Source organism: Rhamphochromis longiceps, linkage group LG6, assembly GCF_057381845.1.
Source record: "Rhamphochromis longiceps isolate RC_006_pf linkage group LG6, R_longiceps_female_GT1.1, whole genome shotgun sequence".
In the NCBI taxonomy this organism is placed as follows: Eukaryota; Metazoa; Chordata; class Actinopteri; order Cichliformes; family Cichlidae; genus Rhamphochromis; species Rhamphochromis longiceps.
This window is the reverse complement of record NC_140562.1, coordinates 2832783-2854592: the sequence shown is the minus strand read 5'-3', so window position 1 is coordinate 2854592 and position 21810 is coordinate 2832783. Positions and strand designations below refer to the sequence as shown.

General features: G+C 40.7%; 1 protein-coding gene across 1 annotated transcript; it reads right to left on the bottom strand.

Moving 5' to 3' along the window:
* Positions 1–6832: 6832 nt before the first annotated feature.
* Positions 6833–21631, bottom strand: cd5 (CD5 molecule). Its single transcript, XM_085408921.1, has 6 exons — positions 21506–21631; positions 15058–15213; positions 11496–11618; positions 10765–10815; positions 8074–8139; positions 6833–7315 (listed from the first exon to the last, which is right to left on the bottom strand). The coding sequence occupies exons 1-6, from the start codon at positions 21555–21557 to the stop codon at positions 7245–7247; spliced, it is 519 nt and encodes a 172-aa protein (XP_085265047.1). The 5' UTR covers positions 21558–21631; the 3' UTR covers positions 6833–7244.
* Between the last annotated feature and the right edge of the window lie 179 nt (positions 21632–21810).

Sequence of the window (21810 nt, the reverse complement as noted above, 5' to 3'; positions counted from 1 at the left end):
TTTCTGTATCAGTCATATGTTTTCTTTCTGTCTGTTAATAATCATGTGAAACTGCACATGATTATTTGCAGCTAGCAGGTTGTTAATGCTATCCATCAAGTCTAAAACCAGCATGTTAAAACGTCAAATATTAAACACAATTAAATTATGGGGGGATGGCTACAAAAACTCCAGAGGTGCGATGTCATCATGCTCTGCGTTCTCGACACCGGACTCCGTGAATTTACGAAGTCCAGACTAGCAAAAACGCGAGTACAGATAAGATAAGATAAGATAAGATAACCTTTATTAGTCCCACACGTGGGAAATTTGTTTTGTCACAGCAGGAAGTGGACAGTGCAAAAGTTATGAGGCAAAAATTAGAATACAATAAGAATAAATACAGTACACAACTGTACAGAATAGAATAAAATAATATACTATATACAGTAGAATAAAATAAAATAAATATACAATAAGATAAAAATAGAATACAAATACAAATACTATATACAACTGAGTAAAAATACAACGATGACAGAAAGGATTATTGCACTTAGTATTATTGCATATGTATGGATGTGTGTGCTTGATCAGTTAAAGTCTTTATTATGGAGTCTGACAGCAGTGGGGAGGAAAGACCTGCGAAATCTCTCCGTCCCACACCGTGGGTGCCGCAGTCTCCCACTGAAGGAGCTGCTCAGTGCTGTCACAGTCTGCTGCATGGGGTGGGAGATGTTGTCCATCAGGGATGACAGCTTAGCCGCCGTTCTCCTGTCACTCACCACCTCCACTGGGTCCAGAGGGCATCCTAGAACAGACGGGCGTACATGAGTATTTAGAAACAGCCTAATAGTCTGCAGTCTATGAACTAACTTCAGCTAACACCAGCTAACAATGTTAGCTCGGTGGTGAGTAGTCTACATTAATAGTAACAAAAATCACACAGCAATAGTATGTCGCCCATCCCATTTCCAAGTAAGAAATGCATTCCTGCCCGTGCACTGCTGGCTCCAGGTCCATTTTGTATCTGACACCACTAACATTAACAGGTCGCTTACATTAGAACCTGGGGACAGGAAGAGACTGAACAGGGTGATCCGAAGGGCCAGCTCTGTTCTAGGATGCCCTCTGGACCCAGTGGAGGTGGTGAGTGACAGGAGAACGGCGGCTAAGCTGTCATCCCCGATGGACAACATCTCCCACCCCATGCAGCAGACTGTGACAGCACTGAGCAGCTCCTTCAGTGGGAGACTGCGGCACCCACGGTGTGGGACGGAGAGATTTCGCAGGTCTTTCCTCCCCACTGCTGTCAGACTCCACAACAAAGACTTTAACTGATCAAGCACACACATCCATACATATGCAATAATACTAAGTGCAATAATCCTTTCTGTCATCATTGTATTTTTACTCAGTTGTATATAGCATTCGTATTCTATTTTTATCTTATTGTATATTTTTATTCTATTTTATTCTACTGTATATAGTATATTATTGTATTCTATTCTGTACAGCTGTGTACTGTATTTATTCTTATTGTATTCTAATTTTTGCGTCATAACTTTTGCACTGTCCACTTCCTGCTGTGACAAAACAAATTTCCCACGTGTGGGACTAATAAAGGTTATCTTATCTTATCTCATCTTAACCTCTTCTTACATGTTTTGTTTGGGTTTCCAGCAATCAGAATCAGAGAAACTATATACATCCCAGATGAGCTGAACCTGCGCCCAACTGTGTTCAATCACCAAAGTTGGAGAAGGCATAGAGAGGGGATAGCCAAACAAATGAAATCGGAAATGACCGCCATGTATTCTATTTATTTCAACAAAGCAACTGTATTCTGATTACCAACGATTCAAAAGGTAACTGTAACAGAATACAGTATTTTAAATACGCAATGCCAGTACATGCCGTTACTCCCCAACACTGTTTATGCTGCAACAGGTGTAGGCTGCTGGGGGATTCCCATAATGCACTGGGTGTTTCTTCTTCCCTCACTATGTGTTAACAGACCTCTCTGCACTAAATCGTACTTGTTATTAAGCTCTGTCTCTTTTCCACAGCATCACTTTATCCTGTCTTCCTTCTCTCACCCCAACCGGTCTCAGTAGATGGCCAGCATATGACCCCCTATGAGCAAGCACTTTGGCGACAGTGGGAAGGAAAAACTGTCACGGTTCTGGGTCCGTTGGACCCAGTATTTTGAGTTTATTATGTTTTGGTTTAATTTTGCATCATGGATTGTTTTCTTGTTCTCTTGTTGTGGTTGTGATTATTATTATTAGAATTTCATGTTACTGTTATCCATGTTTTAGGAATTGTGGTTTCATGTATAGTTCAGTTCCATGTGTCATTTTCTGTCTCTGTGTTGAGTCCGTGTCTCTGAGTTGCGATTCATGTTTCCTGTTTTATTGTGAAAGTCTTTGTCTTATGTTAGTGTGTGTGCAGCTTTTTTCCCCCTGTCTCGTTAGCCCTGATCTCTCCCAGCTGTGCCTCCCTCCTGTTGCCGATTCCCCCGTTACCACCCTGTGTATATAAGCCCTGTGTTTTCCCATGCTCGGTGTCGTGTCGTACCATCAGATTGTGCCTGTGTGTTTCTGTTCTCCGTATTCAGTGTTCACGTCATGTTTTGTTTTCGTACCAGCAATAAAGCTGAGGTTTTTGAGTTTCAAGTTAGTGTCTGAGTCCTGCGTTTGGATCCTCCTCTCCGCCTGCCCGCACTCAGAGCCCTGACAAAAACTCCCTTTAAACAGGAAGAAACCTCCAGCAGAGCCAGGCTCAGGGAGGGGCGGGGCCATCTGCTGCGACCGGTTGGGGTGAGAGGAGGACGACAGGATAGAAGATCACGGGTGTGTCCATGTCCTCCTAACAGATGTTGGAGCTGGATGTGTTGAGAAACAAGATCTTTTTGTTTCTTTGTGCAACATGGGCCAAAAGTGCATAGAGGACTTATTGTTGTATGAAGAAAGTTTAATAACTCAGTTAGTACATTATGAAATAACATTCTTCAGTAATAATATAGATAATCAAGATGAGGCAGTAACTTACCTCTATATATATACATATATGTAAGAAATAAGAAAGAAAGACACTGGGCAACAATGGCCTACATGGCAGAGTTCAAGACGAAACCCACTGCTGAGCAAAAGGAACATAAGGGCTCATCTCAGTTTTAACAGAAAACATCTTGATTATCTCCAAGACTTCTGAAAAAACACTCTGGAGTAAAAGTAACAGCATTTCAGAAAACATCATACCACAGTAACATATGTTGGTGTCAGCGTGATGGTCTGGGGCTGTTTTGCTGCATCAGCACCTGGAAGACTTGCTGTGGTAAATGGAAGCACGAGTTCTGCTGTTTACCAAAACATGATGGAGAATGTCCGCACATCTGTTCATGACCTCAAGCTGAAGCTCACCTGGTTCTGCAGCAGGCCAATGATCCAAAACACACCAGAATATCTACCTCTGCATGGCTTAGGAAAAACAAGATGAAGACTTTGGAGTGGGGGGGTCAAAGATGAGCGAGCCTAAATTACATTTTTAGGATAGGGGGCAAAGACATTTCATACAGGCCCATGTAGGTTTGGATTTTTTCCCCTTACCAATAAATGCCTTCATTTAGAAACTGCATTTTATGTTTCCTTGTGTTATTGTTGTCTAATAGTTACATTTGTTTGATGATCTGCAATGTTTAAGTGTGACGAACACAAAGAAAAATAGGAAATCAAGAAGGAGGCAAACCCTTTTTCACACCACTGTGTGCTCCAGTTTGTGCGATATATAATGTTAACATGTTTACATGGTTACTGACTTCGACTGGTTATATTCCAGTTTATTGTGACAAAGCCAACACACAGCCATGGTCTTTTCCTTTTTGCTTCATCAGAGTTCTGCTGAACTGTGCCAATGAGCATGGCTGCCTTCTGTTTGCTTTCCAGCACATTTACAGTTTCCATTCACAGAAAGAGTGATGGTGTCAGAGCCAGGCTGTTTTGGCTAGCAGGGAGGACAAGGCTCTCTCTGGAGCGTTCCTACATGGTTTGAGTGATTATATGAAAGATGGATTAGTTGCTACAAACTTGCCTGTTCAACTCGTGTTGCCATTGGCTGCCACCAGGCCTGAAATGGTAATCTGACATGCCAGGTATTTGCCAGGTGGCATGAAGAGCATGTGGGGCAATGGGTCAATATAGTTTTATAGCAGGCTAGGTAGTGCTGTGCACCAAGCCTACAACCACTGACAGCAGCCCATTTGTTCATTTTCATTACTGACACTGGATTACCCAAATCTCTTAACACAACCAGCCCCTCCCCTACCTCCCGTGTGCTCATGTATCTTTTCAGTTTATTGTTGAAAATGTGGTTGATACAGATAGACAAACAAAAGTGAAAAGACAGAGCGAGAGAAAGAGAAAAATAAACTATACATAGATGCAGCAAAATGCATGTGATTGGTACATGAGCTAGTACCAACACGACTAAAGGAATGAGGTGACCTTTCCGGTCCAGTGGTGTAAAAATAACAATCAACATTAAAAACATAGAGCAGTTTCCAGCTGTACGTGCCCCCACATGCTCGGCCTGCAATCATCATCACAGTCCATGGAGCCGATCCCAGGCTCACCTGTCCCAGCCCCACATACTTGTCTTCCTGTGCAGTACCGCAGTTCATTCTGTTATAGTTTTCTCTGCATTTATGCCACATTATAAATTATGAAAAAAGAAATAATGCACAATGCATTACCATTACTGGTTGTATTACAATACTCCCAGTAGCCACAATGTATGTGGAGTTATTTTTTCTTGTTCAATATACAAATTCCTTATTGGAAGACTTTTATTCTTATAAAGCTTTTAGTTGGTATATCATTGGCTAGCTCTTTAAGACCACATGACAAAATGGCAATTAAAAAACTCTATTTAAAATCTGCAACACAAAGTGTGTAGAAATGGTGATTGTGAGGTTACAGGAGAAAGGACTCCTCTACAGTGACATCACTGAAGTTTTCATCAGTAAGAAGCTTTTGGTTCAAATCCTTTCAGTGGTAGTGGAGACATTGTGTGACACGAACAGCTCAACCCTCAGCCCTCACTTCACCACACAGGAGATGGAAAAATGAGCATAGTGAACAAGGAAGGGCTGATAGAAATGAGAAGAGAACATGAGAGAGAGTTAATGAAAGACAAGAGGGAAGACATACAGATTGCACCAGAAATAACACAAACAGGAAGCTGGTGTCAACGGCAAAGGAAACCACATCTCTGCACTCGGTAACCACCTTCATCCCTGTCTCTCCCCATTTTCTTTGTCTTTCTGTCTTCTTTAAAATCAACAAAATGTTCAAAGAAACAATCAGGTCAACTTGGTTGAATCATTTTACTTATGACAAAAAGTTGCACTTAGTATAACAAACAGTACTATATTACCATGTTACACTCCAATTGTTCTTTTTCTGAAAATGTTTTGATGAGGAGAATATTTACAACATGTTGAAGATTGTTCCTGCAGTTCTCAGGGTCATCGTTGGTTATTCACGCACAAAGAGTTCAAGTTGTGAAACTTGTAAGCAAGCAAAGTAAAAAGTAAAGTGAAAAGGGCTGTGAAGACGCTGAGGCCACTAACTGCACTAACACTAAAGATATACTCAATCAGACACAACATTTAATAGAATAAAGCACAGAAAGAAAAACATTTATCTGCAAGTTACCATTTAAAAAGCTGGAGTGCTTGCTTAAAATAGCATTTTCTGTTTTCAATCCTTCTTCATGACTAACTTTCATATTAAACAATAAATAAAAAAACAAAAAACAACTTTAGACATTTCTAATTGCTTAGTGGATTCTTCTGAATCATTGGGTGATGTGAGCCAAACTCCACCCAGGAGTTTGTTGCTCATGAACACGTCAAAATGTGATGCAATTCAAAACTTTATTCAATTCAGTTATATTTAAACACAGAAGTTGTCTCAAGGTGCTTTACACTGTAAGGCAGAGACCCCTAATTAAAAATGTTTATGTGTGTGAGATATTAATAGATTAAGTGGATTAAACTAAAACTAAATGGACTGTGATGGAGATAAGGCTCTGCAAAACAGGACAAAGGATTTGGTTAAAGTTTGAGAGGATGAGGGCGACAACTCACATGTCAGAGATGTAGAAATGATTTAAATGGTCCTGTCTCTGTCTTATATTTATTCATGGTTAAGTTACAGGCTTTGCACAACATGTAAAACGCCATCTGTTTCAGTGTCGAGAGTAATTTGGACAAAGCTGCAGGTGGTGTAACCAAAAAGAAACCAAGAGTTACATTCAGACACACAGAAACATGGGGAGCTTTGCACTAAGGTTATATACGACTGTTTTAGAATAGATGTGGTTTTATAGCTGTGTGATTGAGAAAAAAACTCAACTACATTAACGTAAACTTGGAAATCTAGGTGTGTGTGCTACATCCTGTATGTTTTATTGATTTAAACGTTACATGATTGGCACTTGACAACAAACTATAAACAGATGTCTGATTTGATGAAGCTCCTTTTAATGGCTTTGTTCTTTTCCAGAGTGGAATGATTGCACAGCATTCTCTGACATCACTCTCAAAACAAGAATTGGGTGAATTGATTTGGATGTTATCTACTACAAAGTTGTGTGCTGTACAGTCATTCATGAATATTGTGTGCGTGTGTGTGTGTGTGTGTGTGTGTGCATGTGCATGTGTGTGTGCGCATGTGTGTGTGTGCGTGCGCGCGCATGCATGTGCATGCGTATGTGCGTGCATGTGTGTGTGTGTATGTGTGTATGTGCGTGCGTGCATGTGTGCGTGTGTGTATGTGTGCGTGTGTGTGTGTGCGTGTGTGTGTGCATGTGTGTGTATGTGTGTGTGTGCGTGTGTATGTGTGTGTATGTGTGTGTGTGTGTGTGGTCTACAGTTTTTGGGTTGGTGTTGTAGCTGCCGGGCAGGGATGAGACCCTGTGCAACGTTTTTGTTCTCTCACAGTGGATCTCTCACTGTGGATCTCTCACAGTGGTGAGGCCACAATGAAACTCACTTTTACATAACTTTGAACCTAAATTTGTGACTTCTTGATAGACTCACAAAATAGGTGAAATATAGTTACAAATGAAAATATACTACATTTCCAGCTCACATAAGACAATGATGACAGTGATTATGACGGAGGAAGATGATGGAGGAAGATGACGGAGGAAGATGATGGAGGAAGATGACGGAGGAAGATGATGGAGGAAGATGCAAGTCAGAGGTTGTAGTCACTGTTCCTATTGGATGAAGGCTCTCTGCTGTCAGAGATTACCAAACGATCCAGAGCTGTCGGCACACGGGAGAGACATCAGATTTAGAGCAACAAAATGAACTCTTGTGTACAGACACACACACACAGGTGTGTGTGTATTTATGGCCTTGTGGGGACATCTCGTCTCCCTAGGTGCTAACCCTAACCATTAAAAATGAATGCCTAACCCTGACCCTTATCCTAAACCCCACCATAACCTAATTGTAATCCTGACACTAAAACCACATTTTGACTCTCAACAAGGCCTTCAAACTCGTGGGGACCTGGTTTATGGTCCCCACAAAGATGTTAATACCCGTCTACACACACACACACACACACACACACACACACACAGTCTGGATTTATATATTATATATATTTCATATACTTTTCATAACAACATGCCTGGGTCTTTGAGAATATTATTGATGTGGCTAGATGCTGAAGTCGGTGTTTTTGTTAAATCGGGGATAAAAATGTTTTCCTCCGCCACGTCGTTTACCTCCTGTGGTCTGTTCAGGTTCAGTACTCCTCTTTTACAGACTGGACCAATAACTGATTTGGACAGTCCTAAAGTTTCCTCTACCTGTGATGTTTTTCTTCTGTTTAGCCTAATTATGACCTCTTTTATGACCTTATCAGTGACTTGTCCTATTACTTTTGCACTTGTAAAAGTATGTACATGTATGTAACAATTAAATTCTAAAATTTGAAATGCATTTTTCTCAAATATTGTAAAGAATTAAAGGAGGAAATAATTATACATATTTTTTGACTTTGTGTGTGTTACCAGGGTAGGAGTGTCTCTTATCTCCATCATTATTTTTAACTGCCGTTTTCCCTCGATGATAAGACACTGAAAGAGACATAAAGAGATGGGATATCCATTACTTTTTTATATGTCTACATGTTTTTCCTTTATTTTTCTGATCATCAACAAAGCACACAAACCACCCATGTACATTAACGAGTGCAGTGAATAAGACAATTACATAAACTTTATGAGTCAATAGCTTGTGGAACCACCTTTAGCAGCAATAACCTTAAGTAATCATATTGTGTATGACTGTCTCTTGCAGATCCTTATTCTGCCTCCATATTCTTTACAAAGTTGCTTTAGTGAAGACCTTCAGTGTGTTTGCATAAATGTTTCTCTAAGGTCCTGTCACAGAATTTAAAATTCAATTCAATTCAACTTAATTTACATAGCGCCAAAAGACAACAACAGTCACCTCAAGGTGCTTTATACTGTACAGTAGACCCTACAATAATACATGCAGAGAAAAACCCAACAATCATATGACCCCCTATGAGCAGCACTTTGGCGACAGTGAGAAGGAAAAACTCCCTTTTAACAGGAAGAAACCTCCAGCAGAACCAGGCTCGGGGGGGGGGGGGGGGGGGCATCTGCTGTGATTGGTTGGGGTGGGAGAAGGAAGAGAGCCAGAGATTAATAACAAGTATAATTCAGTGCAGAGAGGTCTATTAACACATAGTGAGTGAAAAGGGTGACTGAAAGGAAAAACTCAACGCATCATGGGAATCCCCGGCAGAAGTGACTGCATTGGGCAATCTTAAAAGTAAGATAGTGTCTGTCTCCTGAATCAAACTGGAAGCTGGTCCCACGGAAGAGGGGCCTGAAAACTGAAGGCTCTGCCTGTCATGGTGCCTGTGCTCACCAGCTGATCCTGTATTAGGCAACATGTGTTTTTGATGTTTCTGCTCTCTCTCTCTCCTGCCGGGGCGATGCTCATTATGGGCTCCCCTCCCCCCCCCCCGGCCCACGCACCTGCCATCTCCACACCTGCTGCCTATCTGCATAATCGTGAGCCCTACTTAAGATAGCAGCACTGTGCTAATCGTCGCTGGATCGTTGAGCTATCAGCATCAGTCGCTCAGTAGTTTGAGAATCAGAATCTGTGAGTTGTTTCCATCTGTTCGCCTCTAACTAAAGTTTATGTGTACAGATCTTTCCCGGACCTTTCCCTGCCTGCCTGTCATCTCGTGGACGAGTGTGTGGATTTGTGTAACCCAGTTGTGGAGAGAGGAGAGTGATTCTTTGGAGCGCGTCTGATCCCCTTCCTTTCCCTCCAGCACATTGTATATAGTATCACCTGGTGTTGTCTGTATCAATAAACTGTCTTCTCTACAAGGATTTCTGGTCTGTGCATCAGTCCGTTAACTGAACGTGACACTGCCTCCCATTCTACTTTTAAATACCGCCCCCTCGGCCTGTGCTTCGAGGTTTCTGGTAGTTAGAATGACTCGGGGGTGCTGATTCATTTAAACTAACATAATCATCCTGCTGCAACCAGGTTTCTGTAAGGCAGAGTAAATCGATTTGTTGATCAATTATTGAGTCATGTACTAACAGAGACTTGGAGGAGAGAGACCTCTTCAAACGCTTTGAAGTCTGGACTTTGTACCATTGCAACACCTTGATTGTTTTCATGGTCGACCTTTCAGATTTTCTTTTTTCCTCATATTTGACCCAATTTGAGTCAAGCTTTACCTGTCATTCAGATGGCCTCACATTTGACTCTAGAGTATTATGCTATACAGAGGAGGTTGTGGCGTGGTGATGTGATTGTTTCCATTGTTGTCTCATAGCAAGAAGGCCCTAAGTTATAATTTACTTGCTGAATGGTTGTCTGTCTCTATATATTACAATCAGTCATATGCAGAGTGTTCCCATCCTCTTGCCCTGTGACCAATGGAATAAGCCCCTGATTTGGATGGATGGATAGATATGGCTTAGATAGTTCATGGTCCACTCGAGGACTGCAAGATGTCTGGGTTTGCTCAAAGAAATGTCAAAACACCCAGGAGCAACATCTCAGTTTAATCTTCAGGCTTGTGAATGCTGATTATAGTACAATATGAAAAAGACTCCACAAGTATAGGTTCTTTGGAAGGATTTCCAGGTAAAACCTCTTTTCTTAAAAAAAGAACACGGAAGCACAACTTAAAGTTGCATTTGAACAAAACACAAGACTTCTGGAACAGTGTTTGGATCAATGAGACCAAAAATGAAATCCTTGGCCATAATGCACAATTCCATATTTGGTAAAAACCAAAGACAGCAAATGTCTGGAAACAATCTAAAGCAACATTGTTACAAACAGGAGTTCCACAAGCCATCGGATCCATTGAGTCCTGTGAAACACTTCTTACATGACCATATATCAAACAGGGTACTATTTTGAAATACAGTATGTTCATACTTCTTCCTACTCCTTTTCAGACCAAACATTGTTACATTATGTCAGACGATTTTGTTTTATTTCATTATATATTTTTTGTTTATCTGAACACATACGTGTGTGTGTGTATATCTACATATATATTCGTATCTGTAAATGAAAATATATGTAGTGTGTATATGTTGTTTTTTGTTTTATATGTCTGAAACAAATAAAGATACAATACAATACAATGTGATCAATGATATTAGAGCTGAGACTTAGAGTGCATGACTCACCGCTGTGACTCTGTGTTGGTCCTATCCAACGATTCTGCCTCCTGTCTGAAACTGGAAATCAACAGTGAACATGTGTGTCAGCACATTAGCTATGCCATACTCTGGTTTCTCTGTTGTGTGCCAATTAAAAACACTCCCAGAAAGTTGATTCTATTCATCGGTACATTTACAAAGTGACCAAATCTAGCACCACTGGCTAACAATGGGCTGTGAGGTCAGTTGCATGATCATTAATATGCAAATTGTCACATGACCACTGATCAATACCATGAGTACCATCCACACAGAGATGACTATGGTTGCAATCACATCATTGTAAGATGGTGACAGTTGTACCCTTAGGCCCCCTCCTTGATTCAGAGATGGTCTTTTCCAGAGATGGTCTCCTCGACTCCTTGATCCTCCTGGCACTTACCAGTGTACACTATATTACTCTGTTTGTGCCAATGGAGCAGATCCTTGGGGTGATTTTTTGCAAAATGATCCTATTGGTCATTGTGCAAATGTACTGTTTATAATGTTGGGGAAACCTGGAGTCAGCTGAGACTAAAGAAGTCACTTGGATTAACGAAATGGTCCCCTCATTGAAAACGCCATTTCCAGATGAGCAGAATGAACTTTCTTGGATTTCACTATCTGAATGACTGAGTGTGCATCAATTTGAATCTGAAGTCTTCCAACAGCACGTCATCTATTCTATTTTATTCTGAAAAAGACCTGTGTGTACTCACATCTCTTCTGCAGGGCTTTTACAGTAGGCCTGGTGAAGCGCATCAGGAAAAGGATGAGCAATATGCAGAAGAGCAACGCTGTCATCACTTTGTAGGTCTTCAGCTGTGCCGCGTCCTTCTCAGCTGGACACACACAAACAGGAAAACACACATATTATCTGAATAGCACATATACTGTATGTATAAAAGCTGGTATTCTGTGTAAAGTACAAATAATAGTTTAACGCAATAGTATACAGATAATTTATTTATTTGATAATAGTACAAAGGTTTGGCATCATCTTTTTGAAATAACTAACATTTTTGTGAAGAATCTGCATATGTTGCTCCTAAACCTGCCATGTAGCATTAATGTGGTTTTACACAGACTGCTCCACGTTTTTATCAGAGTACAGCATGAAGCCAGTTAGACTTTTGGGAAGTTGCTCTCATCAGTTAAGTAGCAGAGGGGGTCATTAATTAGTTTCAGCTTCTACTGTGTTCACGACATTACCAACATGTTCAGGAACAAGAATGAGACAACCTCCAAAACATGAATGGTTTTACAGGTGGAGGCCAATATTTTTCCTTCCTCATCTTTTCTGACTGTTTTTTCACTAGTTTTGCATTTGGCTAAGGTTGGTGTCACTACCGATAGCATGAGGTGATGCTTGGACCCCACAGAGGTTGTGCAGGTAGTCCAACTCCTCCAGAATGGAACATCAATAAGTGCTATTGCCAAAAGGTTTGCTGTGTCTCCCAGCACAGTCCAAGAGAAAGGCAGATAGGGCTGTAGAAGGTCCTTAATCCATCAGGAGGACCGGTATCTGCTCCTTTGTGCAAGGAGGAACAAGATGAGCATTTCCAGAGCTGCAAAAGATCCTTTGGCAGGTAACCGATTCTGATTGTTCTGACCAAACAATCAGAAACAGACTTCACGAGGGTGGCCTGAGCAGGCAACTGCCTCTAGTGGGCTCTGTGCTCACTGCCTGGCACCATGGAGTTGGACTGGTATTTGCCATAGAACACCAGAACTGGCAGGTCCACCACTGGCACAATGTGCTTTTCACAGATGACAGCATGTTGACTGAGCACATGTGACAGACGTGAGAGGGTCTAGAGAAGCACGCTGCCTGTAACATTCTTCTGGATGACCGATTTGGTGCTGCATCAGTGATGGTCTAGGGACACATCTACATGATGTCACAGGCCTCTACAGGCTTGGCAACAGCACCCTGACTGCCATTAGCTTTCAGGATGAAATGCTTGCACCCTTGGACCCTACACTGGTACACATTCCTCCTCATTAGGAGCATGTCCCAATGTTGTCAGACATGCATACAAACACATGGGGGCGTGTGTGCATGCTCTATTGCTGCAAAGAAATTTAGGTAAAATGGACTAGCCCGCAGCACCTGTCTTTGAATTCAGTCCTCTGTAGGGTGATAATTTACATTTCCATCAAACAGTGTGAGATCTTCTCACTCCCCGGGCCATATCAGTTTAGATATCCAGCGTGGTTTGTTTCCCCACTGAGATCTGATTTCTTGTTTTCCAAGTCTTCCTGTGATTTTTTTCAGCATATTTATAGAAAACAAGTTGTCAGCTGCACTAAGGGAAACCACAGCATCATTTCCACCCTAAATGTGTTTGTGAGTGCAGTGACGACCCATGTTTACAGGTAATGTTTGCTAGTGTTTCTGAGGCCTGGCATAAATTAACAGAATCAATATAGATTCATGTATTTATTTTCCCTCAGTGCCGTCTAGACTCCAAGATCACAACTGGTTTCGGTTGTCGATCATAAATTTAAAAGAGTATCACATGTGTTGCAGTTCTTAAATGCACAACTTAAAGTCTGCAGAGAAAAAACAAGTCAAACCACACGACATGAAATTGGCACCGTTGAACATCTACAAAGACCTGCAGACAGCAGACCAGCCTTTGACCCACAGCACAGGCTGGCATGTTGTTTGCTACTCCAGGGCTCTAGAGTGCGACCAATTTGGTCGCAAATGCGACCAAATTTTTCAGTGGTGCGACTAAAAGAAAATATTTGGTTGCACCTGTGCGACCAAATGTTCGGGTAGCAAAAAAAAAAACTGCAACCTTCCCTGTGGTCAACAACAGACACACATTTTGCCCCTATCGTGGACTAAACCAATCAGAGATAGTAAGGGGCGGGACCTCTCTGATTGGCCGTGGTCCAGTTGAAAGTGCAGGTGGAAGAGAGAGGTGAGTAGCTTGAATAAAGCGATATCGATTCATTAAATCCTGAATCGACTTTTAAATATAACTGTGTTTTGCCAGAAACGCCAGATTCTCAGATTAAAGCTCACAAAACCATTTCAACAACCAAACAGCAGATGAGAGCAGGTACACGGACTCCACACAAAGACGTAAACACAGACCCGACGCATCAGAATCAGCTTTGTCTTTCTCGGCTTTCTCACCCGACGTAGACGGACACGCTGTCGGAGCTCAGCGATCCTGATGCGTCCGGTCCGCGCTGTGATTACGTCTTTTTGCGCTGATTCTGAGCTGCAGGTTTTGTCTCTCCAACCAAAATTCACCGAGCCAGCAGCAAAAGAAGCAGCAAACTGCGCTTCACATTTGATCAATGTCGTCATGAATTTTGCTGTTTTGCTTCCACGACTATTAAAATCACAGTTCATGCACAGCTAGCTTTCTCCATCTCTCTCTGTACTTCAAGAACAGTTTCCGTCTCCAATCTCTGTTTTCTGTATTATTCATTCGCTTATTACCCACCAGTCTACCGTTGTTTACAGGCTGTGGCTGCTGTCTTTTTCTTTTTTTCACTTAAATGACCTCAGACAAGAAAGCCTATTTTTTCTGTTGTTCAGTACTGAAGAAATTTAAACTTTATATGCAGAACATTGTAGAATATTTTTAAGGTTATCTGCTATAAAAAGCCAGACCAGGAAAATCTCCTTCATGTTTTTCTGTGTTTTATTCTCAGTTACTTTCACACAAAGGCATCTGCTGTGATGTTCACAATTCTGATGAAGTCAGTACTGATAAATGATCAGAATTATAATATTTCTGACTGTCTGAGGCTAAGTTGAATCGAATCGGGACTTTGAAAACCAGAATCGAGTGGATTATAGAAATCAGTGATGATACCCAGCCCTAGTGAGCAGCCTAGGCACGACAGACGTGGATGTAGCTGTAATAGGAAAAGAACTATTGCTAACTTTTCTGTTAAGGCCTGATCCTTCTGAAATTCATAGCCAGTGCTCTGACACGGTGTCATCAATCTTTGAATGCTGAAAAAGCACAGTGTATCCAGAAAAACACATTATATTATATAAATTATTATAAAATTTGTGTGCGCCTAACTTTTGTGCCAGTACGCCCATGGCAAAAAGTTAGTCTAGAGCCCTGTACTCTCTCAGTAACGCTGTCACCTTGATGATCTCTGCCTTCAATCCAATCCAGCTATGGCTCTCTGATCTGACACACATCTTTCAAATGATGCCTGAATTGTGTTTGTTTTTTTGTTTTTGTTTTTTGACCAAACAGGAAGCGGTGGATAGAAAATGCAGGATTACCACAACATTACCTTTACATTTGGTTGAAGAAGTGACTGCATTGGGCGCTTTATTCACAACGTTTGTAGTTTTAGAGGTGGTGGCAGTTGTCACAGGACTGCTAGTCAGGGAAATGGAGCTGACAGTGTAGTTTTCAGTTTGGGTATAGTCTGGAGTTTGGGTATTTCCTGGAGGACACATATCAGTTAGTATATATAACAAAAGTACAACAATAATGAATGTGTCCCCCTGTTGTGGACTTCAGTATGTGGACTAGAGACGCTGTGAATCAAACCTTATGAAGACGACCTGCAGGGAAGAATAAAGTTACAAGAAACATGGAACAAAATCATACATTTACAAGAGAAACAAAGATATTCTTTAAGATTATGTTTGTGAGAAAATAAAAAACAACAAACGAAAAGATTTTTCAAGGAACAGCATCCTTAAAGTTTATCTTCCATTGGACGGTCGTTGCTGTGAAGCTGACTATGACCCAGCTAAGCTCCTGCAGATTACAGCATATAAACCTTTGATCCTCATCAACTGCAGACGCACATTCAGGACCTGCTCTACACTGTTCCAAAAAATAGTAATGTCACAGTATCTTACTGTATATTTTACAGTTTGGTCTTTCTAGAATATCATTACATTTACATAAGTAGACTGTGACTTTACATGTCAAAGGTAAAATAACATCACTGTAAATATAGTAAAACACAATTTACTTGTTTTTTAAATATATTTTTTGTACATGTGCATATTTAGATTGTAAAGATACATTCAGAAATGTATCATAATCTCACAAATATTTGTCTGTTATGTGAGAGAATGATCTGTTAAATTCAAATGTAATACTATGGAAAAATATATAAAATGATCGAAAATTAATGAGAATAATCAATAATTAAAGGAGCATTTGAATTGTAAGTTTGCTGAAAAGTTCATGTCATCCAGGTCTGATTCAATAATTCAGAGGTAACAAGTGAAAATATAATTAATAGGAATAAAAACATAAAACATTGCACGGCCACGCTGTGCTAATTATATATTTTAAAAAATAAATGTAGAGGTAGGAATTGCAATTAATATAAATCTCAAAGTATTCCCAACATTCCTGAACAGAAAGAGGCCTCTGCACCTGGGGTGAGGGTGTGGCCATGAAAACAATGTGACATGCCATTGGATGTTGGGACACATAATAACATGACACTAAGCATCGGCCAATGAATGTGAACTAACAACCACAAGGTTGCGGGTATGACTGCGCTGTAGGAAAATCCTAATGTGAAAGTATTTTACTGCATTTTACAGTTTTGTTCTGTTCTTCTAGAATATCATTAAAGTTACATAAATAGACTGATTTCACATTTCAAATGTAAATTAACGTTAAATCATTGTCATGATTGTTAAATATGCATATGTCTGTACATATGCATATTTAGATACAGATTCACAAATGTATCATGCTTTCACAAATATCTGTCCGTTATTTGAAAGATTGAACTGCTATGGAAAAGTATATAACATGATCCCTATAAGCTTGTGTTACATCACATAAGTATTATTATCATTGCTGTTTCTTCACCTACCGCCTACTGGTGATGGCCAGAGGGGCCAATGGTGTGATATGGCAGCCTCGCCTCTGTCGGTCTGTCCCAGGGCATGCAATCCATTATTATTTACGTTAACTGTATATTTCTGTACATTTACGTATTATGGTTCATATTGCCACATTCAGTGACCTTGTTTACAGGTAATTTCATTGTTTGATCACGTTAAAATGTTCCTAATTTAATGTCTAAAAGCACTTGGAAAAGGCAGAATCCCATGTGAAGTGAGCCCTATTTACATTACTGGAAATAACCGTATTTTCATGAGGAAGTTATTTTACGGTGGTATTTTGGCGCCCCAGCTGCTGGACTATTACCGTTTTTTTAAGATGTTTTTTTAACAGTGTACTCAAAGCACTTTGGAAATTGGTGAAACCAGAAGAAAAGACTTGATGCTACAAATTTATAGTTTTGTGAATTTTGTCCCGCATGTTGGAAATGTTATTTTTTAGAGCCGTAACAAACTGTAAAAAATGACATCAAAGTTCATTGATGGATATTTAGTTTTTAATCAGCGATGACTTTCTTAGTAAACTAGTAGCAGGTACGTGAGCTCTGATGTGTTTTTAGATATCACCTTCTTATTCTTGAAACACCAGAAACCATCTTCTATTTGGTGCCGCTGAGCTGTAGTGGTGACACAAGTTTCAGCGGCATGGATTTCAAAGCCTCTGCAAACAGAAGTGAAACTATGTGCACGACTAAACCGCTGTAGGGAAACATGTACAGATAAGACCTTTTTATATAAAGATGAACAGTACAGACTGACCCACATTTCAAACTTATCTTACTAATAAAATATGCTAATTTTATCTGGAATACATACAAAACATTTCATATGTATGCATGTTATTTTTAATTTATTTTTACTGGTATTTTTTTCTTATTTATTTTATCATTTGGCTTGTGTCACAGTCGAGGTTTGTGTGGATCAGAATGAACAGGAAAGCTTTAAAAAGCAATCGTTTTTAGGGACAACTAAAACAACAAACAACAAAGTGTAAATGTACAGTAGTACTACCATTAAAATGTACCCGACGTATCAAACCAGTAAAATTACCCTTTGAGTATATCATGAACAGTATCAGGTCATTGGGTGCTACTCCTAAAGCATAATTCAGTGCCCGTTCGAATGTGAACTCTATTGTATGGTCATTTTTGGCTGACGATAACAACGACTGTTTGCACTACGACAAGCAGATCAAAATGGCCAAAGAGGCTGACGGCCCCTCTGAAGCATTTTCTCTGTTTTCTGCAACAGTGTCGGGCAGCGATCATCCGAGGACCCTGAAAGCACCACAGGTGACCTTTGTAGACGGTCTAAACCAGGGGTGTCAAACTCAAATACACAGTGGGCCAAAATTCAAAACTGGAACAAAGTCGCGGGCTAACGTTAATATTTATTGAAAAAAAAAAAAATCTTCCTCCAGATTTAAGAATGAATCTCTTCTTATGGACTCAATTTTTGCTGGAAAACTGAATATGGAACAAGCAAAGCTTAATACTAAACAATATATATATTAGCTGTATGATACCAGTAGGCCAGCTCTAATAGTAATTTGGTATGGCTTCGCGGGCCAAATGTAATTAGGCTGCGGGCCAAATTTGGTCCGCGGGCCAGAGTTTGACACCTGTGGTCTAAACTAACATCACATCTTGCATTCACCTTGATTTTATTCCCTCTTCCTGCTCAAAATGAGTCTTTGTTAGTATCTCGAACTCATTGTCTCATGTTATCGATCCACCGCTCAGGATCATTGTGCTGCTGAAGTAACGCGCCGATACTGAAGTATCTGTGGGGGGTATTTTAAGTACGCTATATTTTTCCAGCACTTGCTTTTACACTACAAGCCACAATCACACATTTATACAGTGCTTCTTCTTCTGTTATCTTTACTACACACACTCGCACCAACAGATAATCAACAGTTCAGTAACTTGCTCAAAGATATGAAGGAACTCTGCAGAAACCGGGAGCGATACTCAGATTAGTGGACGAACGCGGTGCTAAATCGTATCTGCCAGTAAAACTAGTGTTTAATAAGAGTGCGCTTTTCTCTGTCAGTTAAAGCAGGTTTCAGACTCACTGATGTCATTTCTAGCTTTTGTCTCATTCCAGGTAAATTATTACCTGTAAAAATGACTCACAGCACATCGTTATCTCTCCATATATTTACTTTAGTAACTAAACTCATGAAGATTTGTAGATTAAATAAGATCAAAAGTCCAGCTGACGGTTGTTTCTGCAGTGCATCATTGATGCCTGAAAGAGGGCAGCTACAACACATCGCACAGGCTGTAACTGCGCTGTGGTGTGAGCGCTGGTGATACTCGGTTGTAATAAAAATGAGTTCATGACCGTTTTACAGTTCACAGCAGTTTACCATTGATTTGTTGCATTGGTGTTATGACAGCATTTTTTATTTTGGTTAGAAAAATAGCTTTTTCTCATCACTATCCATTCCAGACTAGCGATCGACACAATAGTACGCAGCACCCTGAATACGCAGTCAGCGGTGGACAAACTCGGCCCAGCTGCTGGGATATCACAATATCAGCATGTTGGTGAAGACAAGAGTCATACGAGCAGCACACATTAATGACGAGTTGGCACCAGAAATGTTTTTCCTGTGCTCAGATTAAAATCAGTCCAAAATAAAAGAAAGATGAAGACAAAGGATGATTTGGGCGATACTTTGCTAACAGCTTCCTAGTTCACTAAGATAACGACGAAGGTTTTGACGCTGAGTAAAACCAGCAGGATTGTAAATGCAGGGAGGATTTGTGCTTGTGTCGGTGGCCTTTAGCTGTGCTCTGTATTGTTTGCATCATCACATACTGCATGAAATAATGTGCAGCAGACAACATTTAACCTTTGAAATCTCTTATTTTAATGGATGTGAATAATCTGCATCTGGTCTCTTTATTCTCACGTTATTTGTAACCATCTTCTGTCTGTTTTTGAGGTGTTATTTTATTCTGTTTTTTACTTCTTTCCCCGTTTAAAACAAGTTTAAAACCATGTTGCAGTCACGCGTGCTTGGTGCAAACACACAAAATAAAACAGTGTAAAAACGATGCTTGAAAACTTCCTGCATGCAGTGTGGGTGTCTCCTGTAATTTATATTCAGCATTGTTGTTGCATGATGTTCACAGAACCTGAACGACCTTAAAGCAAATCAGATTTAAACATCCCACATCGATAGTTTTCAACATTTTCCAATCGTGTGAGCAATGATGATGCGAAACAGACAAGAATTAAATGTTTAATAAGAGGCTAAAATATATATTTACATTTATTTTAATGTTCGAGTGTTTAACAGTAATTTTCTTATTGTCCTGGTGTTATCGAGCTCACGGCTTTATAAGAAAAATAATGAATTTCTCAGGTTTACGACAAACTTTGCGATGCTTGAATTCAAATTGACGCTTCTGTCAGCAGTTTAAGGTCAGTAACAGCTTTTCATTAAAAACAAGATTTTAGGTGATGGAAGGATGAAAGGCCGATCAGACCTGCCAGGCTGTGGCGACGGTCGGCACAAAATCACCTGGATAAAAAGGTGAAGTGGAAGAAATGAATTAGAGGTCTCAGAGAGCGGGTCAGACGCCAGCGCCTTCAATGGAACGGCGCTCTGCATTCGCAGCAGCAAACGGACTGACACTGGAAGGACGACCCACTGACACCATGCTGGTGTGTCTCTTGTCTGTGTTTTATTTCCCAGAAGCTGTTTTTGTTGGAGTGCATTGTGAGGCTGACTGGGCCACACCGATCTTTGACGCTCCTGCAGGTTTTCACTACTGATGGCAAATGACATGACGGACAGCGTTCCTCTCCAACGCCTGACGTGTGATATGTTAAAATGACTTTGTTGTTGAAAAGAGTAAACATGCTCAGTGCTAGTTTCCTGCTGCTCCTTTTGTTTCCATGTCTAAAGTATTTGTGAGTGTTTAGGGTCCGTGGACCACAGCTTTGTGCTGCTGGGAGACACTGGAGCCCACGGCGTCAGTGCACATGTTAAACTCGGTGAACAAATAGGAGGCCAGTATTCACATTATCTTTACTATACTTACTGTACTATCTTTAGTATTTTAAGTTTGTGGGGTGAAAATAAGAGTTCGCTTCACTTTTTGAGGAAGCACCTGTTAGCTAAGTTCAGCTCCACAAAGAGGCCTTCAGCAGAGGAGCAGGACGCTGCTGCTCAAAGCTTTGAGTTCTTAGTGACGCTGACAGTATTTAGCTCATTGTTGGTGGTGTGGTAGAGGAGACGCTGCCAGTTAGGTGAAACCAATACGATGAGATACAGCAGACTCTCCGGACTGTAAAATATCCAAGTTAATTATTGGTGACACGGACGTGTTCCCGTGAGTTAGTAACACAGTGACCGCTACCTTTATAGTCGTTACTATAAAGGTTACAATGCAGGTCACTGAATGTTTTCAGCAGTGACACACGCACAACAACAGGGCTGACACTGTAAGATGGTCGTGTTGTTGTAGTGTGATGCAGTGATCACAGAGTCCTCCACACGCTCACTCTTTACCTGATGTTTGTTAGCATAAAATCAGCTCCGAGCGTTCATTCATCCTCATGGTGAATATATGACAACATGTCAAACCACGAGCTCCACATTACAGCTCTAAGCTCTCGATTATTGCTCGCTCATCAAGGTTTGTCTGATGAAAGCAAAGTTAAATGAAAGGACGGACTTTACTGACCTCTCGCAACAAAGTGAGGAGTTTATCTCGTGCCCCTAAGCACTGCGTCTACAATGCATCCACAGTTACAGCGAAATGAGACAAACCGGTCTGACTGAGAGGCCTGCTTTGCTTTTAGTATTCAGTTTGCCCCAAAATAAAGCAGACTTACCATTAGTCACAAGTAAGAGCGCAGAGATGATCACAAGAGCCCTCAGATCCATCACAGTATCAACGTGCCACCAGAAGGTAAGTGAGAAGGCAGACAGACGACACAAATCAGATCAAGGCAGCAACAACAGTAAACCTGATGTGAAAGGAAATGATGCAGAAGTGTCAAACTCCTCTGCCCTGCCCTCCCTCCCCCTTCTCCAGGCTGTGAATCACTTCATCCCCAGCCTGCTGCTGCTGCTCGTGCTTGTGCAAAAGTGCAAATTTCCTCCCTTCAAAGCGAGCTGAGTGAAGAAAGGCAGAAAG

Coding starts and splice junctions, on each gene's coding strand:
- cd5 (XM_085408921.1), bottom strand. CDS start 21,557: ATGGATCTGAGGGCTCTTGTGATCATCTCTGCGCTCTTACTTGTGACT. Junction 15,214..21,505: donor GCTCTTACTTGTGACTAATG/GTAAGTCTGCTT, acceptor TGTGTCCTCCAG/GAAATACCCAAACTCCAGAC. Junction 8,140..10,764: donor ACCAACACAGAGTCACAGCG/GTGAGTCATGCA, acceptor TGTCTCTTTCAG/TGTCTTATCATCGAGGGAAA.